The sequence below is a fragment of the Monodelphis domestica genome, chromosome 6 (genome assembly GCF_027887165.1).
Source record: "Monodelphis domestica isolate mMonDom1 chromosome 6, mMonDom1.pri, whole genome shotgun sequence".
In the NCBI taxonomy this organism is placed as follows: domain Eukaryota; kingdom Metazoa; phylum Chordata; class Mammalia; order Didelphimorphia; family Didelphidae; genus Monodelphis; species Monodelphis domestica.
Window position 1 is genome coordinate 181,945,927 of NC_077232.1, and position 25,997 is coordinate 181,971,923.

The window sequence follows — 25,997 nt, forward strand, 5'->3', positions numbered from 1 at the left end:
GAAAGAGGGAAGAAGTCTGTTTTCTTAGTTTTGGAGACTGAAAAAAGGAAGATGGTCTTTTACTTGGAAGACAAGAAAGAAGGACAAAAGTTCAGCTCTCTCTCTGATATGCTTTGTTGTGATAGTGACTGAACTTCCAGATCTATCAGCCATTTCTCCCAATTGAAATATTCCACCATCCTCATTGTAGTATTGGAGAAATCCCCAACCCTGTTACCTCCATCTTTTCCTTTCCTGTCTTCCCCAAATAAACCCCTTACTTAAGATAAAGAAGAGAAAGAGTATTTCATTTGAGGCATCATAAAAATTTAGAAGAAGAAGAGAGAAGACAAAGGAAGGGGGAAGGGAAGAAAAGGGAGGGAGAAAAAGGGAGGAAGGGTGGAAGAAAGTAGATAACAGCCTAATCTGTTAATTATCAATTACCATTTAAAAAAGGGGAATGCCAACTCAAGTGTATCAAAGGGGTTTGTGTGACTGAAAAGGAGGCCTGAGTAGATACATCTGTAGCATCTCATCTACCTACCTTCCTCTAAGGGTGACTTTAATTACTCCAAAGATAGAAAGAAGGAGTTGGAACTGCAATTAGCTGGCCATTTTGCCCTCCTCAGAAAGTGAGAGGGGGTATTGGGATGGGATTATATCTTTTTGCTCCCTTAGGAAGTTAGTCTAAGGGCAGCTAGGTTGCACAGTGGATAGAGAGCCAGGACAGTGCCTGTGGGAGGACCTGGCTTCAAATCTGGCCTTTGACACTTTCAAGCTGTGTGGCCCTGAGAGCAAACCATTTGAGCCTGTGTGTCTAGCCCCTGGCCCTTCTGTCTCAAGAGTTGTTACTGGGACAGAAAGTGAGGGTTTAAGAAAAAGTATCACTTGTCTAGGGGATGTTGTTTTCAATATCATGTCTAGCTCCTAAGAACTATTTCTCTTTTTAAAAAATTTTAAGTTTAATCTTTTATCTTATTCCAATAAGGAATTTACACCTAATTTTTCCAAAGTGATATGATTCATGTTGTCTTTCTCCCCTCTTCCCTCACCCCATCCTGGAGTTGGTAAGCAATTCTACTGGGTTATACACATATTATCACTCAAAATCTATTTCTTTGTTCTTTTTTCTTATTTTTAGGGGGATCTTTAATAGAAGCTGGCTTTTATGGAAACTCACTTCTTTTTTATTTTTATTTAAAAAAAATTTCCCATGGTTACATGATTCATTTTGAGAAGTATTTTTTTATTTTTTTCATGGTTTTCTTTCTTTTTTAAATTTTATAATATTTTATTTTATCATTTCCATGCATTATTCATTAAAGACAAAGATCATTTTCTTTTCCTCTCCCCCCTCCCCCCCGTAGCCGACACGTGATTCCACTGGGTATCACATGTGTTCTTGATTCGAACCCATTGCCACGTTGTTAATATTTGCATTAGAGTGTTCGTTTAGAGTTTCTCCTCTGTCATGTCCCCTCAACCGCTGTAGTCAGGCAGTTGCTTTTCCTCGGTGTTTCTACTCCCACAGTTAGTCCTCTGCTTATGAATAGTGTTTTTTCTCCTAGATCCCTGCAGATTGTTCAGGGACATTACACCGCCACTAATGGAGAAGTCCATTACGTTCGATTATACCACAGTGTATTAGTCTCTGTGTACAATGTTCTCTTGGTTCTGCTCCTCTCACTCTGCATCACTTCCTGGAGGTCATTCCAGTCTCCATGGAATTCCTCCACTTTGTTATTCCTTTTTGCACAATAGTATTCCATCACCAACATATACCACAATTTGTTCAGTCATTCCCCAATTGATGGGCATCCCCTCGTTTTCCAATTTTTGGCTACCACAAAGAGCGCAGCTATGAATATTCTTGTACAAGTCTTTTTCTCCATTATCTCTTTGGGGGTACAGACCCGGCAGTGCTATGGCTGGATTAAAGGGTAGACATTCTTTTGTCGCCCTTTGGGCATAGTTCCAAATTGCCCTCCAGAATGGTTGGATCAGTTCAAAACTCCACCAGCAATGAATTAATGTCCCTACTTTGCCACATCCCCTCCAGCATTCATTACTTTCCTTTGCTATCAGGTTAGCCAATCTGCTGGGTGTGAGGTGATACCTCAGAGTTGTTTTGATTTGCATCTCTCTGATTATAAGAGATTTAGAACACTTCTTCATGTGCTCATTAATAGTTTTGATTTCATTATCTGAGAACTGCCTATCCATGTCCCTTGCCCATTTATCAATTGGAGAATGGCTTGGTTTTTTGTACAATTGATTAAGTTCTTTATAAATTTGAGTAATTAAACCTTTGTCAGAGGTTTCTATGAAGATTTTTTCCCAATTTGTTGTTTCCCTTCTGATTTTAGTTACATTGGTTTTGTTTGTATAAAAGCATTTTAATTTGATGTAGTCGAAATTATTTATTTTACATTTTGTGATTCTTTCTACGTCTTTCTTGGTTTTAAAGTCTTTCCCCTCCCAAAGGTCTGACATGTATACTATTGTGTTTACCGAATTTACTTATGGTTTTCTTATTTATGTTTAAGTCATTCACCCATTTTGAATTTATCTTGGTGTAGGGTGTGAGGTGTTGATCTATTCCTAATCTCTCCCGCACTGTCTTCCAATTTTCCCAGCAGTTTTTATCAAATAGTGGATTTTTGTCCCAAAAGCTGGGATCTTTGGGTTTATCGTATACTGTCTTGCTGAGGTCGCTTTCCCCCAGTCTATTCCACTGATCCTCTTTTCTGTCTCCTAGCCAGTGCCAAATTGTTTTGATGACTGCTGCTTTGTAATATAGTTTGAGGTCTGGGACTGCAAGGCCCCCCTCATTTCTGTTTTTTTTTCATTATTTCCCTGGATATCCTTGATCTTTTGTTATTCCAAATGAACTTTGTTATGTTTTTTTCTAAATCAGTAAAGAAATTTTTTGGGAGTTCAATGGGTATGGCACTAAATAGATAAATAAGTTTGGGTAGGATGGTCATTTTTATTATATTGGCTCGTCCTATCCATGAGCAGGGAGATAGATTCCTAGGTATTTTATTTTCTCTAAGGTGATTTTGAATGGGATTTCTCTTTCTAGTTTTTGCTGCTGAGTTGTGTTGGAGATATATAGAAATGCTGATGACTTATGTGGGTTTATTTTGTATCCTGCAACTTTGCTAAAGTTGTTGATTATTTCAATTAACTTTTTGGTTGAATCTCTAGGATTCTTTAAGTAGACCATCATGTCATCTGCAAAGAGTGATAATTTGGTCTCCTCCTTGCCTATTTTGATGCCTTCAATTTCTTTTTCTTCTCTAATTGCTACTGCTAGTGTTTCTAGTACAATGTCAAACAGTAGAGGTGATAATGGGCATCCTTGTTTCATTCCTGATCTTATTGGGAATGCATCTAGTTTATCCCCATTGCAGATGATATTAGCTGATGGTTTTAGATATATACTGTTTATTATTTTTAGGAACGACCCTTCTATTCCTATGCTTTCTAGTGTTTTTAATAGGAATGGGTGTTGTATTTTATCAAAGGCTTTTTCTGCTTCTATTGAGATAATCATGTGGTTCTTGTTGGTTTGTTTGTTGATGTGGTCAATTATGTGGATGGTTTTCCTAATATTGAACCAGCCCTGCATCCCTGGTATAAATCCTACTTGATCATGGTGGATGACCCTTCTGATCACTTGCTGGAGTCTTTTTGCTAGTATCCTATTTAAGATTTTTGCATCTATATTCATTAGGGAGATTGGTCTATAGTTTTCTTTCTCTGTTTTTGACCTGCCTGGTTTTGGAATCAGTACCATGTTTGTGTCATAAAAGGAGTTTGGTAGAACTCCCTCTTTGCTTATTATGTCAAATAGTTTATATAGTATTGGGGTTAACTGTTCTCTGAATGTTTGATAGAATTCACTGGTGAACCCATCAGGCCCTGGGGATTTTTTCTTAGGGAGTTCTTTGATGGCTTGTTGGATTTCATCTTCTGATATGGGATTATTTAAGAATTCTATTTCTTCTTGAAGACAACATATGGTAGGGTTTTGGATTCTAATCCATTCTGCTATTCGTCTACATTTTATGGGTGAGTTCATCCCATTCACGTTCAAAGTTATGACTGTCACTTGTGGACTCCCTGACATTTTGATATCCTTCCCTAATTCTAACCTTTCTTCTTCAGCTCTACCTTTTAGTCTAGTGATTTACTTTAAATAAAACCCCTCCTTTCTTATTCCCTCCCTTATTTTCCCCTGTAGTCTTTTTAAAATTTCCCCCCACCCTCTCCCTCCCTTGTACTGCTTCCCTCCCCACCAGTCTGTTTTTTACCCTTCTACTCCCCTATAGGTCGCAAATCTATTCTCTTCCCCAATGGATTGGGTTGTTCTTCCCTCTTTGGGTCAGTTTCAAAGTATGTAGGAGTTGAGTATTTCCTATCTCCAACCTCTTTACCCCTCCAGTGTATCGATGTTCTCCCCCCTCCCTCCATGAGCTTCTTTGTGACATATAAATTTACCCCCATTTGTTTCTTTTCCCATTTCTTTTAGTCATAACTTCTTTTCTTTTTTAGCTTTATTCATGTGTATATATATATATATATATATACATACACATGTATATGTATTTATGCATGCATATATCTATATACCTATTTATGTCTTGTCCTTTCATCCTATACAGTTTTTCACTGTTCCCTCTGAGTATAGTTCTTCTAACTGCTCAGGTGATAGCAACAGTTTTTAAGAGTTGCCAATGACCTCTTTTTTGAGAACTATTTCTTAAAGAGGAAGGAGGACCCCAAGTGTTAAGGCCAACGTTTGACTACATTCCTTCTAGATACTAGTTCCACAAAGAACACACATAGCAAATAGAAAGAAACTCCTTTATGCTAGTTGATAGCAAAACAGAAAGGAGAAGATGTTTCTAAACATGTTCTATAGAACACATGGATATATGTGTTCATCAGAAGGACTTCCTAAGATGTAGATCTGATCTCATCCTTTCTTTTCCCTTTATTCCAGTGCCTGGCATACAGAAGGTATTTAATAATACTCGTTACTTTGCCCTTTCCCTCCATTCCCTATCTATTATTATTAGCTAAAGGGGATATAGGAAAGATAAAAAGAAAAATGTAGGGCTAAAATACAGGGTTCAATTAACCCAAGAAAAAGAAATCATTCTAGGAAAAGTTGGGATAAGATTTTTATTTTGACTTAGGATAAGTGAATTTGAAAGTAAGGAAGAAAATGTTCCTTATTTCAGGAAGCAGTATAATGGAGTCAAAGTCAAAGGAACATTTTGAAAACCTGAGGAACTGAACACTCTCCTTGGCATTCAATAACTTTAATAATAAGTTGAACAGAAGAAGCAGTTTTAGGAAAGACTTCTCTGTGTTTTTTAACAGTTTGGTTTCTTGTTTCTCTTTTCCCTTAAGCGTGTCATAATTAAAGAAATTCAAATCGTGTCTCTGGGCAGTTCCTGAATAATTTTTGTAACTGTACTGACAAAGTCAATACACACTTGGCAGCATTGCCAAACTGTGGGCTTTTTTGCCTTCTTGCTCTGTTTCGGAAATTACCATGTTACATAAAGAAAGAAGGATATGTACTTGTTTATTTGGGTATATGATTTGGGGTTTCGATTTTATAAGATTACTCTCTTACAAAAATGAATGATATGGAAATAGGTTTTGAGTGATAATACACATATAACACAGTGGAACTGCTTGTCAGCTCCAGGAGTGGGGAGGGAGAGAACATGAATCATGGAACCATGGAAAACTATCCACTGTACCACGTACTTGCTCCGGTTTCCTATAATATTTTTATATTTTTTCTGGACCTTTGTATAGTCCCTCCCTCCCTCCCTCCCTCCCTGCCTCCCTGCCTCCCTGCCTCCCTTCCTTCCTTCCTTCCTTCCTTCCTTCCTTCCTTCCTTCCTTCCTTCCTTCCTTCCTTCCTTCCTTCCTTCCTTCCTTCCTTCCTTCCTTCCTTCCTTCCTTCCTTCCTCCCTTCCTCCCTTCCTCCCTTCCTCCCTTCCTCCCTTCCTCCCTTCCTCCCTTCCTCCCTTCCTCCCTTTCTCTCTTCCTCCCTCCCTCCCTCCCTCTCTCCCTCCCTCTCTCCCTCCCTCTCTCCCTCCCTCTCTCCCTCCCTCTCTCCCTCCCTCTCTCCCTCCCTCTCTCCCTCCGTCCCTCCCTCTCTCTCTCCCTCCCTCCCTCCCTCCCTGATCTTCCATCTTAGAATCAATACCACATATTGGTTCCAAGGCAGAAGAGTGGTAAGGACTAGGCAATGGGCATTATGTGACTTCCCCAGATTCTTGTAGGTAGAAAGTTTCTGAGGCCAGATTTGAACTTGGGACCTGTGGTCTTCAAGTCTGACTCTCTATCTACTGAGCCACCTAGTTGCCCCCTTCTCCTCTTTATTTTTTATAAAACATTTTTTATGTGTTATCTCATTGGAAAGTAGGTACAAGAGCTATGGATTATCATCCCTTTTCTGCAAATGAGGAACACCAAGGGTGACAGAGGTCAAGTAGCCTTGGCCATGAAGGCATAAGCAGTCAATTCATTTTTCATTAAAATGGATTTCATCTTTATTTCCTACCAGCCCAAAGTCCATTTTTGTTCATGTAAGCTCAAAGGCAAGGTCTTTGTATCTCTAGAACCCTGGATGTTGTAGGCACTTAATAAATCCTTTTAACTATTGAATTTACTATATGGTGTGTTCATTTTTATGTGGTGTGAGGACCATAGGTACAGAGGAATGTGGAATTCGAAGTCTTGAGAAACCTGCGTTTGACTCTTCCCTCTGCTTATCACTTCATGACTCTTGATAAATCACATCCACCAGTTTCTTAATGTGTAAATTAAGGAGCTGGATAGATGGTCCCCAAGGTCTTATCTACCTCTGAATTTTGTAACCCTCTAAAGTCTAAGTTCTTGTAACTAAGATGTGGTAGCATTTGAAATCTGTAATTTTGTTAGTGGGGGGACATCATCTCTCCACTAACACAGAATACAAGCCCTCTGTGTTTTCACAAGTGGTCTTCAGTAAATTTAGCCAGCATCTACATAGGACTTTTAAAGATTTATTAAGTGCTTTAAAAATATTGTCTTGACTGATCCTTTCAGTTGTGCAGTAGATACTATTCTTACTCACATCTCACAGATGAGGATTCAGAGGAAAGAGAAATTAAGTGACTTGCCTAGGACCACACATCTAGTAAGTCTCTTGAGTCAGGATTTGAACTCTGGTCTCCCTGGCTCTAGGGCCATATCCCTTGGCTGCCTAAATCCATAATGCCATAAGTCTGATGCATCATATGTTCTGTGACCAGTCTCTAACCTCTCTAATTTAGCTGAGCTGGTCCCTGAATGATGGACCCCAATCCATCCCCTGATCCATTCTTTCAAATTTCTTGGAGGGTTAGTAGTACCTGCCATAGCTTTCATTTTCTTGCCAAAGTCTTCAAAAATCTAGGTTCACCTCTATACTGTTATGAAGCATCATGTTCAGGCTTAAATGAAAGGGACCTGATAAACACCATTGGTCCGATATAAAAAGATGTCCAAATACAATGATCCAAAAAATTTCTGAGGGAATTTTGAGAAAGAATGCTATCCACTTCCAGAGAAAGAACTGTGGTAGTAGAAACACAGAAGAAAAACAATTACTTGATCACATGGGTTGATGGGGATATGATTGGGGATATAGACTAAACAATCACCCTAGTGCAATTACCAATAATATGGAAATAGGTCTTGATCAATGACACAAGTAAAACCCAGTGGAATTGCGCCTTGGCTATGGGGGGGGGGTTATTTTCATGTTTTAAATTTTTCATCCTATGGTAGACTGGGTTTTTTGGGAAAAATCATTTTCATTTTCATCTTTTTTTTCTTATTTATAGGAGGAAAAAAAGAAATTTGACAAAGAGACAGAGAAAAACTATAGTCTTTTGGATAAGCATTTGAACCTGTCAGCTAAGAAGAAAGATGCCCATTTGCAAGAGGTATTTATTAATTTCTCTCAGTGTATTCTCTCAGTATATCTAAACACATTTTAGGAGTCTTTGTAATTTTGTGAGTGATTTTTCTTTTGAAAGTAAAATAAAACCTTCTCAGTACTCAGGACTATAAATGTGTAGATGATACAAAAACTTGAGGGAGTCAATAATGAGTCATCACTGGGGACAGAAGAAAAAGGCATGCCTTTTTCAGGGGAAGGAGGATGCCAAATAAATCAGTGGAACATTTTGTGCTTAGCTCTGCCAGTATTTATGTATGTTTACAAAGAAGTAAAATATTGGTTATGTTGGGTAATTTTCACAACAAAAATAAATTTAGAGGCCAGTAAGATATAAGAAAAAAATATAGTGACGCTTTATGACATGACCCTGTAAACAGCCTCTCAGATGTGTTTGTAGGGAAATTAACCTAAAATTTCCATGATTCCAGTGCCTTTCCTCAATTAATTTTTTCCTATTTATTCTGATTATATCTTACTTTGTATAGATGTGTTTACATGATGTCTCCCTATTAGATTGTAAGCTCTTTGAGGACAGGGGCTGTCTTTTAACCCTTTTTTTGTATTCCCAGTACTTAGCACAGTACCTGACAGAGAAGGCACTTTATAAATATTTGTTGATTTATTTATAGAACAATTTTTAGGATTCAAGAGCTCTAGCCACTTAAGAATTATTAATCTCTTTTTAAAAATTAAGATTTGTATGGATGTCTTTTGTTTTTATGTTACCTACATTTCTCCGTTTTTCCCATTCCCTCAGAGCAATGTTTAATTAAGAATGGTTTTAAAAAGAAACAAAGAAAAAAGAGGAAAACTAATTAATACATTGAACAAATACAACATTAAATGCAGTGTTCCACACTCAGACCCTGGGCTCTGCAAAGTAGTAGAATGAAATATTTTTTCACATCTTTTCATTGGGACCAAGCATATTTTTAAAAATAACTTTTTAACATAGTAAAAGTTTTTTATTCAAAGATATCTTATTTTCTCAATTACATGTAAGAACAACTCTCATCACAGTTTTCTGAAAATTATAAGATCCAAATTGTCTCCTTCTCTTCCTTCCCTCCTCCCTCTCAGACATTCTAAGCAATTTTACCTTGATTTATATATGTCTTGTCATACAAAACATACTTCAATTTTGGTCATTGTTGTAAGAGAATACTAATATATGACTAAAATTCCAAAATAAAAACCATAAGTATACTAATGTGGAAGATAGTATGTTTTGATCTGTATTTTACTTCAACAGTTCTTTCTCTGGAGGTGGATAGCTTTCTTTGTTATAAGTCCTTCAGAATTGTTCTGGATCATTATATTTCTGGATCATTGTACAATATTGCTGTTTTGGTGTACAATTTTTTCCTGGTTCTGCTTATTTCATTCTGCATCAGTTCCTACAGATCTTTGTAGCTTTCCTGAAATCATTCTGCTTATCATTTCTTATAATACAGTAGTATTCCATTACCAATATGTACCACCATTTGTTCAGCCATTCCTGTTGATAGACTGTATTAGAGGGGAATATTGAGAGATGAGGAGGGAACCAAATAGATGTTACACCAGGAAACAGTTTTGAAGGAAGGGAGCAGATTTCAGAGGACACCCTTACTTCCTGTTCTCCTAACTAAGCAGACTAATGGAGTTTGCCTCATAGATGGTGAATCAGTTCCTCCCTCTAATTACAAAATCATGAGGACAATTTCTTTGGTTAAAAAGGACCTATTTATTTTCTGGGGGGAAGGAAATAAGAGGGAGACTGGGAGAGAGGTACATCTATTCCATTGATCCACCATTTTGTTTCTCAGCCAGTACCAAACTGTTGTGATGATTTACTGCTTTATATTACATTTTGAGATCTGGTACTTCTAGGTTATCTTCCTTCACATTTTTTCTAGTCCTATAAAATAAGTTTTTGGTACTTTGATTGGTATGGCACTGAATAAGTAAATTAATTGTCATTTTCATTACATTAGTTGGGTCTACCCATGAGCTATTAATGTTTCTCCAATTGTTAACACCTGACTTTATTTGTGTGAAGAGTGTTTTGTAATTGTGTTCATGTAATTCCTGTGTTTCCTTGGCAAGTAGATTCCCAGGTATTTTATATTGTCTAAGGATTTTAAAATAGAATTTCTGTATGTAATGTATAGAAAAGCTGATGATTTACGTGGGCTTATTTTATATCTTGAAACTTTACTAAAGTTATTAATTACTTCAACTAGTTTTAAATTTCATTCTCCAGTATTCTTTAAGTATACCATCTTATGATCTCAAAAAATGTTAGTTCCCTAATTGCCAACTTTAATTCCTTCAATTTCTTTTCTCATTGCTAAAATTAGTATTTCTAGTCTAATATTAAATAATAATGGTGATAATGGGTATACTTGCTTTACCCCTGATCTTATTGGGAAGGCTTCTAACTTATCCCCATTGCAGACGATATTTGTTGATGGTTTAAATAGGCACTACTTATCATTTTAAGGAAAGGTTCATTCATTCCTCTGCTTTATAATGTTTTTAATAGGAATGTGTGTTGTATTTTGTCCAAGGCTTTTTCTGCATCTTTGGAGATAATCCTGTGATTTCTGATAGGTTGGTTATTTATATGATCACTTATGCTGATATTTTTCCTAACATTAAACCAGACCTGCATTCCTGGTATAAATCCCATCTATCATAGTGAATGATTCTTGGGATATATTTGTATAGTGTCCTTGCTAGTACTGTATTTAAAATTTTTGTCTCTAACTTCATTAATGAAATTGGCCTATAATTTTCTTTCTCTATTTTTACTATTCCTGGCTTAGGTAACAGTGTCATATTTGTATCATAAGAAGAATTTGTCAGGATTCCTTCTTTTCCTATTTCTCCAAATATTTTATTTAATATTTATTTAAGTTAAATTTAAGTATTCTATTTATTCTTTTGCTGATCTTGGCAGTTTACATTTTGTAAATATTCATCCATTTTACTTGGATGGTCAGATTTATGGCATATAATTGGTTAAAGCTTTTAATGATTGTTTTAATTTCCTCTTCATTGGTGATAAATTCATCCTTTTAATTTTTGATACTGGTTATTTGATTTTCTTCTTTCCATTTTTAAATCAAATTAACCAGTGCTCTGTCTATTTTATCTGTTTTTTTTTTTCATAAAATCCAGTTCCCAGTCTTGTTTATTAGTTCAGTAGTTCTCATATTTTTGACATTTTTTTGTGTGATTATTGTTCTTTCCCTTTATATTGATGTAATTATTGTCTCTATTGTTTTCCTGGATCTGCTTACTTCATTTTGCAGCAATTATTTTAGGTTTTCTTATTCTTTTTTCTTCCTGATTGCCATTTCTTAACACAGAGTAATATGACATTTGACATGACATGACATTTAGGTATCACACTTTCTTTTACTGTCCTCCAATTTGTGGGCATCTACTTTGTTTCCAGTTTTTTGTTTTTGTTACCACAAAGAATACTGTTGTAAATATTTTGTCAGTGACCTTCTTAAAATCTGTTCCTAGCATTGGAATCTCTGGAATAAGGGTATGGCCATTTTAATAATTTTAATCGAATAATCCCATATGGCTTTCCAGAATGGCTGGACTTATTTGTATATTCATTTCGCACTGCTTCTCCATAAATTGTTATTGCAGTAACCTTCTAGTGGTTCTGCCTGCCTCAGGCCGGCACTCTTTCTGGCTCCTCTTCAGTCTTGGTATTACTGTGAATTTGCCCTAGTTTTCTGTTGGGACTTTTCTTCCATCCCTGATCTGATCTGGATGAAGTCCCCTAATAGTTCTCTTATCACTTTTAATTATCATTTGATCCAATGCTTTTTCTAGGTTGTTGCTGGCATTTATGTATGTAGCTCTAGGCTTGTCTTTATTAATTTTCCTGCTGCCATCTTTTCCTGTAGTACTTGAGCACATTTCTTCTTAAAAGCTGATTACCTAGAACAGTTGAAGCAATGCTTAGTGTGTAGATGATAGTCATAGGGAATTCTCCATGGCCTGAAACCTTAAGTAGTCAGAATTAAATGAAGTTTTTAGGAATAAGAAAACTAGCCTATATTCTTTTATTTCCACCATTTTCTTTTCATCTTCCAAGTCACCTGCATTTTTTCTTTTCCTCTGTTTTAGTATTTGACCTTGAAATCTGAGGAGCTGCCTATGGTTTCAAAGATAGTTCCCTACTAAGGAATAAAGCTAAAATAATTCTAGTAATCTTGAGAGAAATTATGTATTTTTGCCCTCTTTGAAAGATTTTGTTAGACAATGAATTGGACATATTTTTCTTAAAACTTTTAAAACCCTTAAGTGGGAAAAAATTATTAATACTTTAAATTTGTTACCTAAGATTTCCTTATATAGTCTGTTTAATTTGGGAGGAGGGTAGGAGAGTGGGCCTTTAATTTCATTGGTATAGGGTACTCACTCTCAGTGAAGAAATTTCTTATTGAATTTCTTTGTTGTAGAGAATTGCTCAGGGGCACCAAGTGGGTAAATGACTTCTCCACTATCACATAACCTTTTCTTGTCAGAAATGAGATTTGAAATGAATTCTTTCTGACTCTTAAGCCAGCCTTTTAGTACCTATCCAATGAAAACTCACTTGCTTCCCCTAAAAAATGATTTATTTTTTTCTTTTGGAATTAAAAAAAAGTCAGAACTCAGGATTTTACAAATCATGACTAAAAATCGATCTCAGTTCAGCCACTTATTGCCTATATGGCTGGGCAAGTCAAATGATTTATCTGAGCTTTAATGCCCTTACCCATAAGTGAAATGGTTGGACTTTCATAACTAAAGTTCCCTCCATCTCTTGATTGAGCCTTGTTTGATACTGTCACTATTGTAGAGGTAGCTACCTGTATTTGGGAGATGGTGCTGTTTATATTTACATAAAACCCAGTTGAAACTTGGATTTTAGAAACTGTCAAATGAGAAAATCCAGTAAGCTGTCTGATACTCAGCTTCTTCATCTTGAATTTTTTCTAATGGGGTGCAAAAAGTTTTATCCTGTAATTCTCCACAAAATGTAGAGATGTTGCTGGTTGTCACAATTCACAGCTTAGATATCAGGTTCGATGTTTCTTGGCAGACTTTTAAGCCCCTCTGGGGTCTTTTCTAACTTTTATCAGACCTTATTTCTGAGAGCCCAGTAAATAACGGAACAGAAAATGAGCACTGAATGTTTCTTAGGCATGTGGGAAACAAAGGTCATATTTAAAGACTAAAGAAATAACTTGAATTCTAGCTTGTTTGGGTGGTTCTTTCCAGTTTTATTTCTTTGAATCTATGTCATTGTTGTATTTACACATACACACCACACACTCACACTTTCTTTTAAAATCCAAAAATGATAAGATAAACTTAGCAATACTCAGCATAATTTCTCCAATAACCCCCCACTTTTGAATCCAAGGATTCATTTTTATGAACTAAATGACTGTCTTGGAGCTTTAGGGGTGTTAGATGGTGTCTAGTGCAATCTGCTTGTTTTACAGAAGTCTCGAGAGGCTAGTTAACGTCTCTGGGGTAGGGATAAAGAACATTATCAAGATTCCAACACCAATCCTAGGAATCCAAGTTTATTTCTTCATTTTACAACAGCAAATGTAACCAAATGTTCAAACACACTTAAAAACCAAATATATGTGTTTACTCGAATCAGCAAAAGAACAGATTCCATGCCTATAATGTTTATCCCCATGTTCAGATCAGAGTTCTGAAATATTATCATGGGAATATGAAGAATCAACAGTCTGCACTTTTATATTGTTATTTTGAAATTTTTCTGTGCACAATCTACAGAAATTTGAATCTGTAGTTATTCTCTTGTTTTGAATCATCTGGAGACGTTTAGGTTTCTCAATTGTATTTTAATGACCTTAAATACAATATCATTTAGTTCTACTGAGAAAGGATTATCATACTATGAAAAATTCTGATTTTATTATTGTCTAGGCACAATTTAGTTCTTTATAAGTTATAATATAAAAAATCTTTACAGTAACAGAAGACAGTGTTATAAATAGAATATGAACCAAATTAATTAATAGATTTCCTTTCCTTAATCTCAGTAGTATTTACATTTTTTTGTTATGTTTCCTCAATAATTTGCCCTTTTTAAAAAAATCCCTTATCTTCCATCTTGGAACCTATACTAAGAATTTATTAAGATCATTTTTTTTGCTGAGGGTAGCTAAATATTTATTCCAAGGCAGAAGAGAAGTATGGGCTGGGCAATGGGGGTTCAGTGACTTTCCCAGGATACCACAACTAGGAAATATCTGAGGTCAGACTTGAATCCTTGACCTCCGTCAATTCTTTAAGGCCCAGCCTTCATCCACTGGGCCATCTCCTCTCTAACTTCTTAATGGGTTGTATTTTAGAAGTTTTAAAAGTGTTTGAAAGTTTAAAAGTTTTAAAAGTGAAGGGGCATTAGGCTCAGTGGCTAGAACTGGGCCGAAGTGGACTGGGGAGGTGCAAGCCTGGAGATGGGATGAGTGGTCCAGGAGGCTCAGGGAAACAGCTGGGCCTAGACTAAGGGAACCTTGAAGGGTCAGATCCTGCCCAAGACACACTCTCCACGTGTGACCCTGGGGAGCTCAGTTGGTCTCTCTCTGCCTTAGTTTCCTCACTATGAAACAAGGATAAAATAAGCCCGTCCCTCACAGGGCTGGTAGGAGGATCAGACAAGATAGCACTTGCAAAGTGCTCATTATTATTATTTGTCTTGGGCGACCTACCCATCCCTTCTTTGGTATGTCCAGAAGCACTAAAGCATGGGCAGATCCCTCATTTGTGAAATGGTAATAATAATAGCATCTGCTTTATGGGGTCATTCTGAGGATCAAATGAGAGAATATTTGTAAAGTGCTTTGCACTTAATAAATTATTGAATGAATGTAGGCAAAATGTATATAATTAAGGAAGGGAAGAGAACAAATATTTATTAAGCACTTCTATAGACCAGGCATTGTGCTAAGCACTTGAGTAATATTATCTCATTTGATTCTCACAGCAATCCTGGGTGTTAGGTGCTGTGATTGTCCCTGTTTTATAATTGAAGAAACTGAGGCAGGAAGAGCTAACTGACTTGCCCAGTCCCATAGCTAATAAATGTCTGAAGCCAAATTTCATCTCTTGTCTTCCTGACTCCATGTCCAGATCTCTGTCCACTGTGGCCACTGAGATACTTTGGTTTCACATGACTAAAAAAGTCAGTAGAATGATGCCCGGTCAGAAAAGTGAACGTGTTTCCCAAGGTGCACTGAATTGAAGTGTAGCGTCTAGAACAGGGGCAGTAAACATTTCAGGGGCTTAAGTCAGGCTCCTCTTGGGATCCCGAGTTTTCTTTTGGGTGCCACATTTAGCATTTATTAAGAGCCAACGCTGGACCAGATTTTATACTGAAGTTCTTTAGATTCAGATGCCAGTCCTTGTCTTTTTAATCTGGTGATATTGGGAGGAAAAGAGTGAACAAGCAGAGTGGTATGTACAAATAAATACCTCAAAAATTTCACTCTGAGTAGGTTCATAGGTCAGGCTAAATGGAATGATGAGAGAGAGACACACACACAGAGACAGACAGTCGGACAGACAGAGTGAGAGAGATGCCAATAAACTGGAGCAAATTTAATAGTGTAAAAGAAAAATCTTGGGAGCAAGCCAGAATTTATTGTAAATGCTTAGTTCATGTAAATCCTTCATCTCTAGACTTCCCAGTTGCCTGAGACTTTAAGCTTTGTGCTGAGACTATATTTATACCCAAGCTAGGTTACTCAAATTCAGTTTGAGGAGTCTCCCAAGCAGGGTGTTTCTTAGTAATTCAGTTGTTTTTGCCTTTGAATGCATGGTACCCTGTTGGCAAGGAGGCCAGCCAGGTGGGATTTTTCTTATGAAGGTCAGGTCATCCCTAAGGCTAGGCACCTTCTTGACAAGAAGGTCTGAGGTTTTTCTTGGCAAGAAGGTCGGGTTTTGTCATATCTCTTTTCTATAGGACAGATTACGTACCCCTCCATTCCATCTATGGTAATAATGAGGCAAGCCAAAGTTATCCTGTAGCTTCAGAGCCACTGAGATAACAGCCTCAGAAACTCCTGGATATATTCCAAGATGCTTAAGGCATGCACAAACTTTCCTTAGCAAAGAGATCTACAGGGAATTTTATTATGAATTTTAAGCACATTATGATTATTAATTCCTGATTCTCATACACAGTTAATTAATCAATTAATAATTGAAATTATTTTTTACTCTAAAACTGGAATGATTGCAAGTTATTATTACAATACTGATTAACAGGATTTCATGCTGCGAATATATAGTTATACAGAACCATATAGCAATGAATATAAACAGAAGTTGTTTAATTGGACTATTTTTTACACTAAGGACTTGTAACTGTGTCATATATGGGCATAGCTGGGGGACTGAGGGATGAAAAAGCTTGTTGAAGAGATTTAGTGGGAGAATGCATCCTCTCTTCAAATAAGTGAAAGGTTTTTATGTTGGAATTTGTGTTTTAGGTAGATAGTCTACAGGATCAATACTTACTGTCTTTTGTTGGTACTTGACCTAGAAAATTCTCATTCATTCATAAAATATTTACAACAGGCCCTGTTTATTAAAAGAAAAAAACAGACACCTCATGAATATGCCCTCCCCATCACTTCTTCTCTCTCTCTCCTGTCCCTCCAGATTTTGTTCTTTTTCTGGGTCCCCATTCCTATCTCCACAATGACATAGGAAGCCTGTGTAATTAGGAAGTGGAGAAGGAAGGAACGAATGAACAGTGGAAAATCTTTACTCTCTTCATTCATAATAGTTTGAAGTTTGAGAAAGACTGAATTATAGGAGATTTGAGACAGTGCAATTCAGAGAGAAAGAACACTGAGATTTGAATCAAAAGGCCTGTTTTTGTTAGTTAACAATTATGTTTCTTCTCCAGGACTGAGCTCCTTTATTTGAAAAATACAGGCAATAATAATCAATACTTAGTCCTGGGGATTTTGAGAAGGAACTTTTGCCTTATAAGTGGGAGTGTGCTGATGCCACCTGGTGCTCATAGAGTTTCAATGTGAGCATTTACATCTCTGAAATCAACAAATGTTACAAATTAGGGCTTGATTTCTTGTTTTGAGGGAGAAAATGCTGATTATGCAGATTAATTAAGCATGTCTTGGATGTCTTGGAGAGCCAGTTGTTTAAACATTTACCAATACAGTCCTGCTTATGACTGAGAAAGTATTCCATCAGTGTGAGTGAATAGTTGTTCAGAAATTCTTAGACAGTTTGTGTGCTTGCTTTTAACAAAAGGACACTGTGGAAGAAAACCATGTAAGTAGATTCCATTCTGAAGTGGGTCACATAAGGAAAGAAACCCTTATCAGGAGCAAGACTTGTACTTTGTTTTCAGGGAAGCAAGTGAGCTAATTTCTGAGGCTGGCGGAAGAATAGATGTACTTCTGGAGTTTGAAGGGATGTTATCATAGAATCATAGACCTAGACCTCAAGTTCCATTCAAATTCATCTCCTACCTCCCATTTTAGGTGGTTTTGGCCAAGGTCACAAATCAGGTAGAATTCAAATCCAGATCTTTTGGCTACAGAGGTGGTGTTCTCCACCATACCAGACTTCTTAGGGGGTGGAGATGGTGAGTGAGTGGTGACATCTCAGAAGGTGACAGAACCTTCCTTCCTTTTGTCCTACATGAAGTTTGCCATGCTTTCTTGGACCTTTTAGTCCACTTGGGTTCATTCCCTTCTCTCTTGGGTCAACTCCCTGCCTGGTGTTATGGACCAGATGGCAACTTGGATAGTTAAAAAGCATGTATTAAGTTTAATCATTGGACCTTCAAAGAAAGGCAAAAACCAAGATCTTTGCTCTCCAGGAACTATACTTCTAGTGGGGAATTAATATGGAAGTAACTTGCATTCCTGGAAGATATATGCAGAATAGAAGGGAGATAATCTCAGAGGGAAGTCCCTAGCAGTAGTAAGCAAGAGGGACCAGGCATCTTGGGGCTTACCATCCCCTCAGCAAAGCCTAAATTTGCCTACAAGAGGACTCTAACTGGAACCCTTTGCAACCCCATTCTGAAATCCCCTGACTCCCTTCCCCAGCTAGGCCAGCTTTATTAAAAGAAGCCTTGTTCTCAGAGATTTGGTTCATCAAGGTATGTGATTTCCACATTTATAGGAGAACTGGGAGTAGTATTATTTTGTGAAGTTTCTGATGCCTGGAGCCTTCTTATTCAGTCTGACTGTTTAGTCAGGCCACCTTATCGTATGGAGAACATCTTTCCAGAGTCTGTAATTTTACCCATCTGCATTCTTTGAATACAGGCAGACATCCAAGTGGAACAGAATCGAAAACACTTCTATGAGCTGTCTCTTGAATATGTGTGTAAGCTCCAAGAGATCCAAGAAAGAAAAAAGTTTGAGTTTGTGGAACCAGTAAGTATATACATTTTGGTGAATCAATTTTTATTGCTATCTTTTATTTTAATATTACCTATATTTTTGAGTGTAACCCTATTTTCCTCCCAGAGATCCATCCTTGATAACAAAAGAATAAACAAGAGAGGGGGAAAAAGTTGCAGAGTGTTTAGAACATTGAATCTCTGGTCAGGAAGATCTAAATTCATATCCAGCCCCAGATATTTACTAGCTGTGGGAACCTAGACAAGTAATTTAAATTGTGCCTGCCTCAATTTCCTCATTTGTGAAATAGGGATAATAGCATCTACTTCTCCCAGAGTTGTTGTGAAGAACAAATGAGGTAGTATTTATAAAGTGCTTTGCTAACATTAAACCTGTTATTACTTAAAAAAATAATTTGGCAAAAATAACCACCGTTTGGAAAAAGTATACTGTGTTACTCAATGGAAGTAAGCAAGTATTTTGAAATATAGTAGAAGTTGGGACAGTTAGGTAGCACAGTGGATAGAGCATAGACCTGAAGTTGGGAGGACCTAAGTACAAATGTGACCTTAAACACTTCCTAGCTATATGATTCTAGGCAAGTCACTTAATCCCATTTGCCTAATCTTTACTGCTCTTCTGTCTTAGAAATCAACAATGATTTCTAAATGTAAAATAAGTTAAAATAATTGCTAAATTTTATGGTGTTTTGGACTGAATATTAATATTGTGGTCACCAGGGATTTAATTACTAAATCCCAATTTGAATTACTAAAGTTATATGGAATTTATGGTAGTTTATATACAATAGAGGGAAGATATTAAGGAATGAGATAAAGGGAGAGAGAGAGAGCTCTGCTTCCTCAGAGCCAGTTAGAAATTCTAAGGCCCTAATCAGGGAAAGGATTCTCAAGAGGATGGGCCTTTCTCAGAAGTTCACACCTCCAGAAAGGCAGGAAACTAAGTCCACTCACCAAGGTGACCTTCTGAAGGGAAAGCAGTCTGAGGTCTTCTGCACGAGTTCCTCCAGGGGTCCATTTCCACAGCCAAGTCCAAGTGTCTGTCTTCTAGTCTCTCCTCCTATTGACTCTTCTTCACTCCAAGCTCAAGAGAGTTCCAGTCCAACTCCAAGTCAGAGTTCTTCCATCTATCATCTGGCCTTTGTGGTTCTTTATTTAAAGGTCTTTTTCTCTTGTGTCACCTCCCCTAAACTTCACGTCTACCAATCACAGCAGACATTCCTCTCCAGGACTGCCCACTCTTTCACATGTGGATCACAGACCTCCCACTCAATGCATGAAATGAGTGTTCACACCTTTTGTGGTTAGTTCACACCTTTTTGTAGTTAGTTCATACCTTTTTGTGGTTAAAATGGGTAGATCTACTTTTAGTACCGGGTTTACACTTTGGGGAGTAGAATCTAAAAATAGACAGGGTTACAACTGAATCTTCACAATAAAGGAAGAGCTAAGTACCTTCATTGCTACAATCAGGGAAAAGTCAAATCCAATCTTCACATACTATAAATAAAATAATATGTATATATTATTCATATGAAAATATAAAAATAAATAAAATAGTTAAATTTTTAAAAGGAACATAAGGTTTTGTTATAGGGCATGCCTGGTTTATAAAGGCATCAGGGTTAGGGCTCTTTCCTATGGAATCACAGAATTTGAAACTTGGGAGAAGCAAAAGCAACTGTATAGTTCTACCTATTAAGGAAAAGAGTCATAATTCCTACAACATACTTGACAAGTGGTTATTCATCTTCTGACAGAAGACCATCATTGAAGGAGAACTCACCACCTCTTGAGCATCTCATTCCCCTTTTGGATATTGTTAGGATATTTTTCTTGACATCAAGTCCACATTGTCCTTTTAGCTGAGTCTTGATTTGCTTGAGTTTTGATTCTGTGTTTATTATATGATAATTATTCATCAGTTAGTTGATCAGTAAGAATTCATTAGGGGCTTACAATGTACCTTGCTAAGCCCTGAAGATACAAAGAAAGGCCAACATCTGATCTCCAAAGGCTTTTAAAAAACAATCAATTGTATTTTAAGTTCTGTCTTCTCTCCCTCCTACTTATAATTCTCTTACTCAACCAAAAAAGCAAGAAACACAAGACCTTTTTTTTTTTTTAAATAAACATGTATAGTCAAGCAAAGAAAATTCCCTTATTGGCTAGGTCCAAAAAAAGTCTTAATCCAGTCTGAGTTCATTACCTGTCTATCAGAAGTTTGAATCCTCTGGATTTGGGGTAGGCCATTTTTTCAGATTTTTTAAGTCTTTCAAAGATGTGACAGCTTTTAAAAAACTTTATAGTAAAATTTTTTTATAAATTTGCTTTATAGTATTATTATAAAAATTATTCTTCTAGTTCTTCATTCTTCATCAGTTAATAAAAATCTTCCCAGGTTTTTCTGATATCACCCATTCATGATTTTTGATGGCACAATAGTATTCTGTCACATTAATAAACTATAAGTTGTTTGACCATTCCACAAATGAGGGACACTCCCTCTTTTTTCAATCCTTTGCCAATGCAAAAAAAGAGCTGCTGTCATTATTTTTTGTACACACAAGTCCTTTTCCTCCTTATTCAATCTTTTTAGAGCTATGGAGAAACTACCAGACTAATTGGGGGACATATTTATAAAACTAGATTTAGAATGCATGAAAGGTTAGTCTGTCAATAATCATTGTTTAAAGTAACTACTAAGGGATGGCTAGGTGGCTCAGAGGATAGAACTCCAGGACTGGAGTTGGGAAAACTTGGGTTCAAATGAGGCCTCAGACACATCCTAGCTATGTGTGACTGAGCAAGTCACTTAACCCTGATTACCTAGCCTTTGCTGCTCTTCTCTCTTAGAATTAATATTAAGACAGAAGGTAAGGATTCGAAAAAATAAAATGACTACCATGTGCCAAGCATTGGGCTAAGCATTCAGAATATACAAGGAAAGCCCAAAGCCCTTACTCTCCTGTTTAAGGAGGAAGACAGCCTGCAAACAACCACGTACAGACAAGCTACTTGGAATCATCAGAGGAAAGGCATCAGAATTCAGAGAAGCTGGGAAGGGCTGCTGGTGAAAGGGAGGGAGACTTAGTGATGAAGAGAGAAAGCAGAATTGCCTAGAGTTGCATATTTCCAGCAGAATGAAAGATCCTGGAGGGCAGTAAGGGTTTTGATGCTGTCTGTTTCCCCAAAACCTAACTCAGGGCTTCCTGTGTCAGAACCATATTGAGTTGACAAACATCTGGATTTACTATTCATCGACATTCATCAATAAGCATTTATTAAGCACTTAGGATGTGCCCAGCACTGTTATAATTAAAGAACAAGTGAAAAATAAAACCCACTCCTAACAGCTGGTGAGCTTTTTCCTGCTCTCTTCAGCTCAGTGATGGGTGAAAGAATTTGTGGAAGATTACTAAGTAAATATAGTTATGTGAGTCAACTGTGGCAAATGCCTAATTCCTCCAATTCAGGAATTTCAGAATAGCATTTAAAATCTAAAGGGGATGTTATTTGTATTTTTGATATTCTAGGCTTAACCTCCAAGGAACTGGTGGTGCTTTGATAAGAGGTATCTGGCTGATATAGCTAGAGGAATATGGCATGTATATAGATATAGTACAAAGAAGAAAAATCTAATAGAGGCAGAATAAACATCTTCCCTCCTTTCTGCTCTGCTTCCTTCCTTCTCTCTCCTCATTTCCTCTTCCTTCCATCCTTCCTCCTTCCCCATCCTTTTCCTTTCCTCCCTCCTTCCTCTTTTCTTTATCCTTCTTCCTCTTCTTTCCCCCCTACTTCCTCCTTCATCATTCTTATCCTGTTCATCTTCTTTCTTCTTGTCTCCATCCTTCCTCCTCCCTCCCCTTCCTCCCTTCCTCCTCCTCTCTCCTCCCCTTGTCCCTTCCTTTTTTCTCCATACTTCTTCCTGTCCCCTCTTCCTTTTCTCCTCCCTCCATCCTCCTCCCTCCTTCTTCCACTTCCCCTCCTCCTTTCTCTTTTATCCATCCTTCTCTCCCCTCATTTTTCTTCTCTATCCTTCCTCCTCCTCCCTTCTTTCTTCCCTCCTTTCTTTTCCTCTTTCTCCATCCTTTGTCTTCCTAGTCTCTTTCCTCCTCTCTCTATCCTTTCTCCTTCCTTCTTCCTATTTCCCTCATTCTTATTCCCCCCTCCTCCTGCTCATCACATTTCCTCTTTCTCTTTGACATCACTTTATTAGACAACTCTCTAAAACTGTAAATTGAAGAAAATGTGGTGGTCTGCACTGGTAGAGGCAGTTTCCTTCCCTGGTAGTTTGCTGTACCAGTAAGATCAAAGGTCCCATTTCTATTGCAATCCCTGACCTAACCATAGCCATAGGATTACTTCTACTAAGCTGAATAGGACCTTTGAGGACATCTTTTCCAGCATTTCTGTTTTGCAGATAAGGAAATTGAGGCCCAGAGAAATTAAGTGATGTACCCCAGGCCACACAGGTGATAAGAGGCAGAAAGAGCCACAAGGATTTGAACCTAGATCCTTTGACTCCCAAACCCTGACTCTTTCTGCCACATGAATGTGTTGTTAAGGCATGTGCACACTAATAAAAATCACAAGTTTTTGATATATTGACCTAAGACTTTGGTCAACCCTGTGACCAAAATTAATGTTGACCTTGTTTGTCACATTGTGAGTGATTGAAGATGTCATTGACAAGAGGACAAGAGTGCTTATGTGATGTGCCTGGGTCTGATCAGGTTAGACCAGTTCAAATCATTGTCTCTGACTTAATCAGTATTTTCCTTTCCTTCCTAGATGTAGCCTTTCTTCAGTAGTCCTTGATTGACTTCAAAATGGGAGTGATCACTGCCAGAATTCATTACTTTCCATGTAGTTTGGGCTGTGTTTCCATTGTCAAGATCCAATTCAGTAAACATTTATTAAGCACCTAATATGTGCCAGGTAGTATGTTAAGCCCTGGCAATACACATCATCATCATCATCATCATCATCATAATGGCAGTTCTTGCCCTCAAAAAGCTTACAGTCAAAAAGTAAAAACAAAACACAAAAGGAGACAACAAAATGGAGGGAAACACCAGGGGATACCCAATGTGGGATCTGGAGTCTGGGAGCACTTTGTTGTGGGGAGTTCAAACCAGGCAGGGCATCAGGTACAAAGTTGGAGCACCTGAGAGTCCAGTTTCTTTCTTCTGTAGAGGAAGGCACTGGGAAGAATTTGGTCCCACTGGTCCTCCAAACAAGGGGTAGAGGAGGTTTAAGCCAGGTGCTGAGGTTAGAAGCATTTATCCTGAGATAGGCATCTTGTTTTGTGGAGTTGAAACCGGGTATGATAGCAGATGCAAAGTGAAGTGAACGATAAATTTTAAAGTTTTAGAATTTAAAATGTAGAGTAAAGAGTAGTTTTAAAAGTCTTAAGAGTTCACTATTTAGAGTTTTTTTTTTAATTTATTTAATTAAGAAAATTTTTCCATGGTTACATGAATCATGTTCTTTCCCTTCCCCTCCGGTCATCCCCCCACCCCCCATAGCCAACGTGCAATTCCACTGGGTTTTACATTTGTCATTGATCAAGACCTATTTCCATATTGTTGATAATTGCACATCCCCATCAATCCATGTGATCAATCATATGTTTCTCTTCTGCGTTTACTCCCACAGTTCTTCCTCTGAATATTGATAGCATTCCTTCTCATAAGACCCTCAGAATTGTCCTGGATCATTGCATTGTATATTTGGTTTTTAAAGGATCATTATTATAGATCTAGAAAAGACCTTTCCCCAGGTTTAGTGATCTGCTTAAAACTAAGTGACCCGAATCCTTCATAGGTAGTAAGAAATCAGAGGAAAGATTCGAATCCAGAATTCTCTGACTCCAGAGGGTGATATTCTTTTTTTACTACATTTGACTTGAGATCCCACTGACTGAAGTACCTTTGCAGGAGAGACCATGAGTTATGGATTGAACAGGGTTGAAGAAAAGGGTAAAGAAGAAAAAGGGAAGGCAGTGGCATTGTTAATGGAAAGAAAATAAACTCCTTTGGGAATTGGGAGATGTGATTTTGATTCTGGCTTTGTCACTAATTAATCTGTGCCTTTGAGCAAATAATTTAACTTCTCTGGGCCCTGATTTCTTTTATCTGCAAAATGAGACTATCGAGTCAGTTGAATTTATAGAGCTCTTTATATTTAAGGTGTTTGATCTAGTCCAGCCTCCTCATTTTGTAAGTGAAGACAGTGAGGTAATGGTGACTTCTTCAAGGTCTAGGACTAGATCTCAAATTTTCAGATCTTCCTCGATTTTCTCCTTTATATCATTGCTTTAGCATTCTGAACGTTTGACGAGTCTAAAAGAAGCTAGAGGTGTGCATCATTCAGAATCTTAAGGCAGATTTTTCCCCAGACCATTTCCTAAGGTTTTATCCCCATTTTTTAGGTGAGGGAAACATATTCTGAGATAGTGAGTGACTTTCAAGTTAGGTTCATTTGGCTGGCAAATGTTGGAGGAACAATTGGTATCCAGCTTTTCCCAACTTTAAGAACCCTATTTAAGACTTTCTTGTATAATAAGGAAGTTTTGGTTCTAGACCATTTCTTTTCAGGGAGAGGCGCCACATGGGTGACCTGGCTTCCAAGCATGGAGGAATTGAATTCAAGTCTCACCTTAGCCGTCCACTGGCTAGGTGACCCAGAGAAAGTTCCTTAAACCTGTTTCGATGCAGTTTGTGAAGACTATTAGCTTCAGAGAACGGACTGACCTGTGCTGGTAGAGAGGATTTCTTTACTTGGGAGTTCCCCATAGCAATGAAATCCCAAGACTAGTCTTTAAAAAAAAAATACACATAATGGCTTAATTGGAAATGGTGGAAGGTAACAGAAAAATACGAGAGAGGGAATTTAATTTATTGAAATTTCTTTAATTTTTAATAGTTAAAAAATATTGTAGTTATTTTCTGATATTCCTTCCCCCTTTGAACTCTAATCAGTACAACTCAACAAATGATCACACCTGGCAGTACCCTATTCTCTCCCTTCTCAGCTGGTGTGTTTCATCACTCATTCTGTAGGATTTACCCATGTTTATTGCCTTTTAGTGCTTTTTTCCTCCCTCATTTATGGCATATTTTATATTTGTATTTCTCATTCTCCTGGTTCTCCAATTCCCCCTTTTTTTAAAGTAAAAAGGTTATTAGAATGAAGTCTCCAGACTTCCTTCCTGTGATGACGAGGACTTTTTCTGTGTGTGTTTCCCAGATGCTGTCTTTCTTTCAAGGAATGTTCACCTTCTACCATCAAGGCCATGAGCTCGCCAAAGACTTCAACCACTACAAGATGGAACTGCAGATCAACATTCAGAATGTAAGAGAAGAACCGCACTAGCCATTCAATAGCTGCTTAGGATCTCCACAAATAAGATATCTCTGCGTTCTTAAAAGACTCTGTTTGTGGCTTGTATTATGGGACTTAGAAATAATGTTAACACCTGGGTCTAGACTGCAGGACAGGACATTGAAATTGTGATGACGCAGCGCCATCTTCTGGTCAGTTCCT

General features: G+C 37.4%; 1 protein-coding gene across 1 annotated transcript in view; it reads left to right on the plus strand.

Moving 5' to 3' along the window:
* Nucleotides 1–25,997, plus strand: part of ARHGAP10 (Rho GTPase activating protein 10) — a 385,966-nt gene that overhangs the window by 148,432 nt on the left and 211,537 nt on the right. The window contains exons 5-7 of the mRNA XM_007496250.3: nt 7,881–7,982; nt 18,349–18,459; nt 25,701–25,805. Of these exons, the coding sequence (XP_007496312.2) occupies nt 7,881–7,982; nt 18,349–18,459; nt 25,701–25,805 (318 nt within the window). The remainder of the gene's footprint in view (nt 1–7,880; nt 7,983–18,348; nt 18,460–25,700; nt 25,806–25,997) is intronic.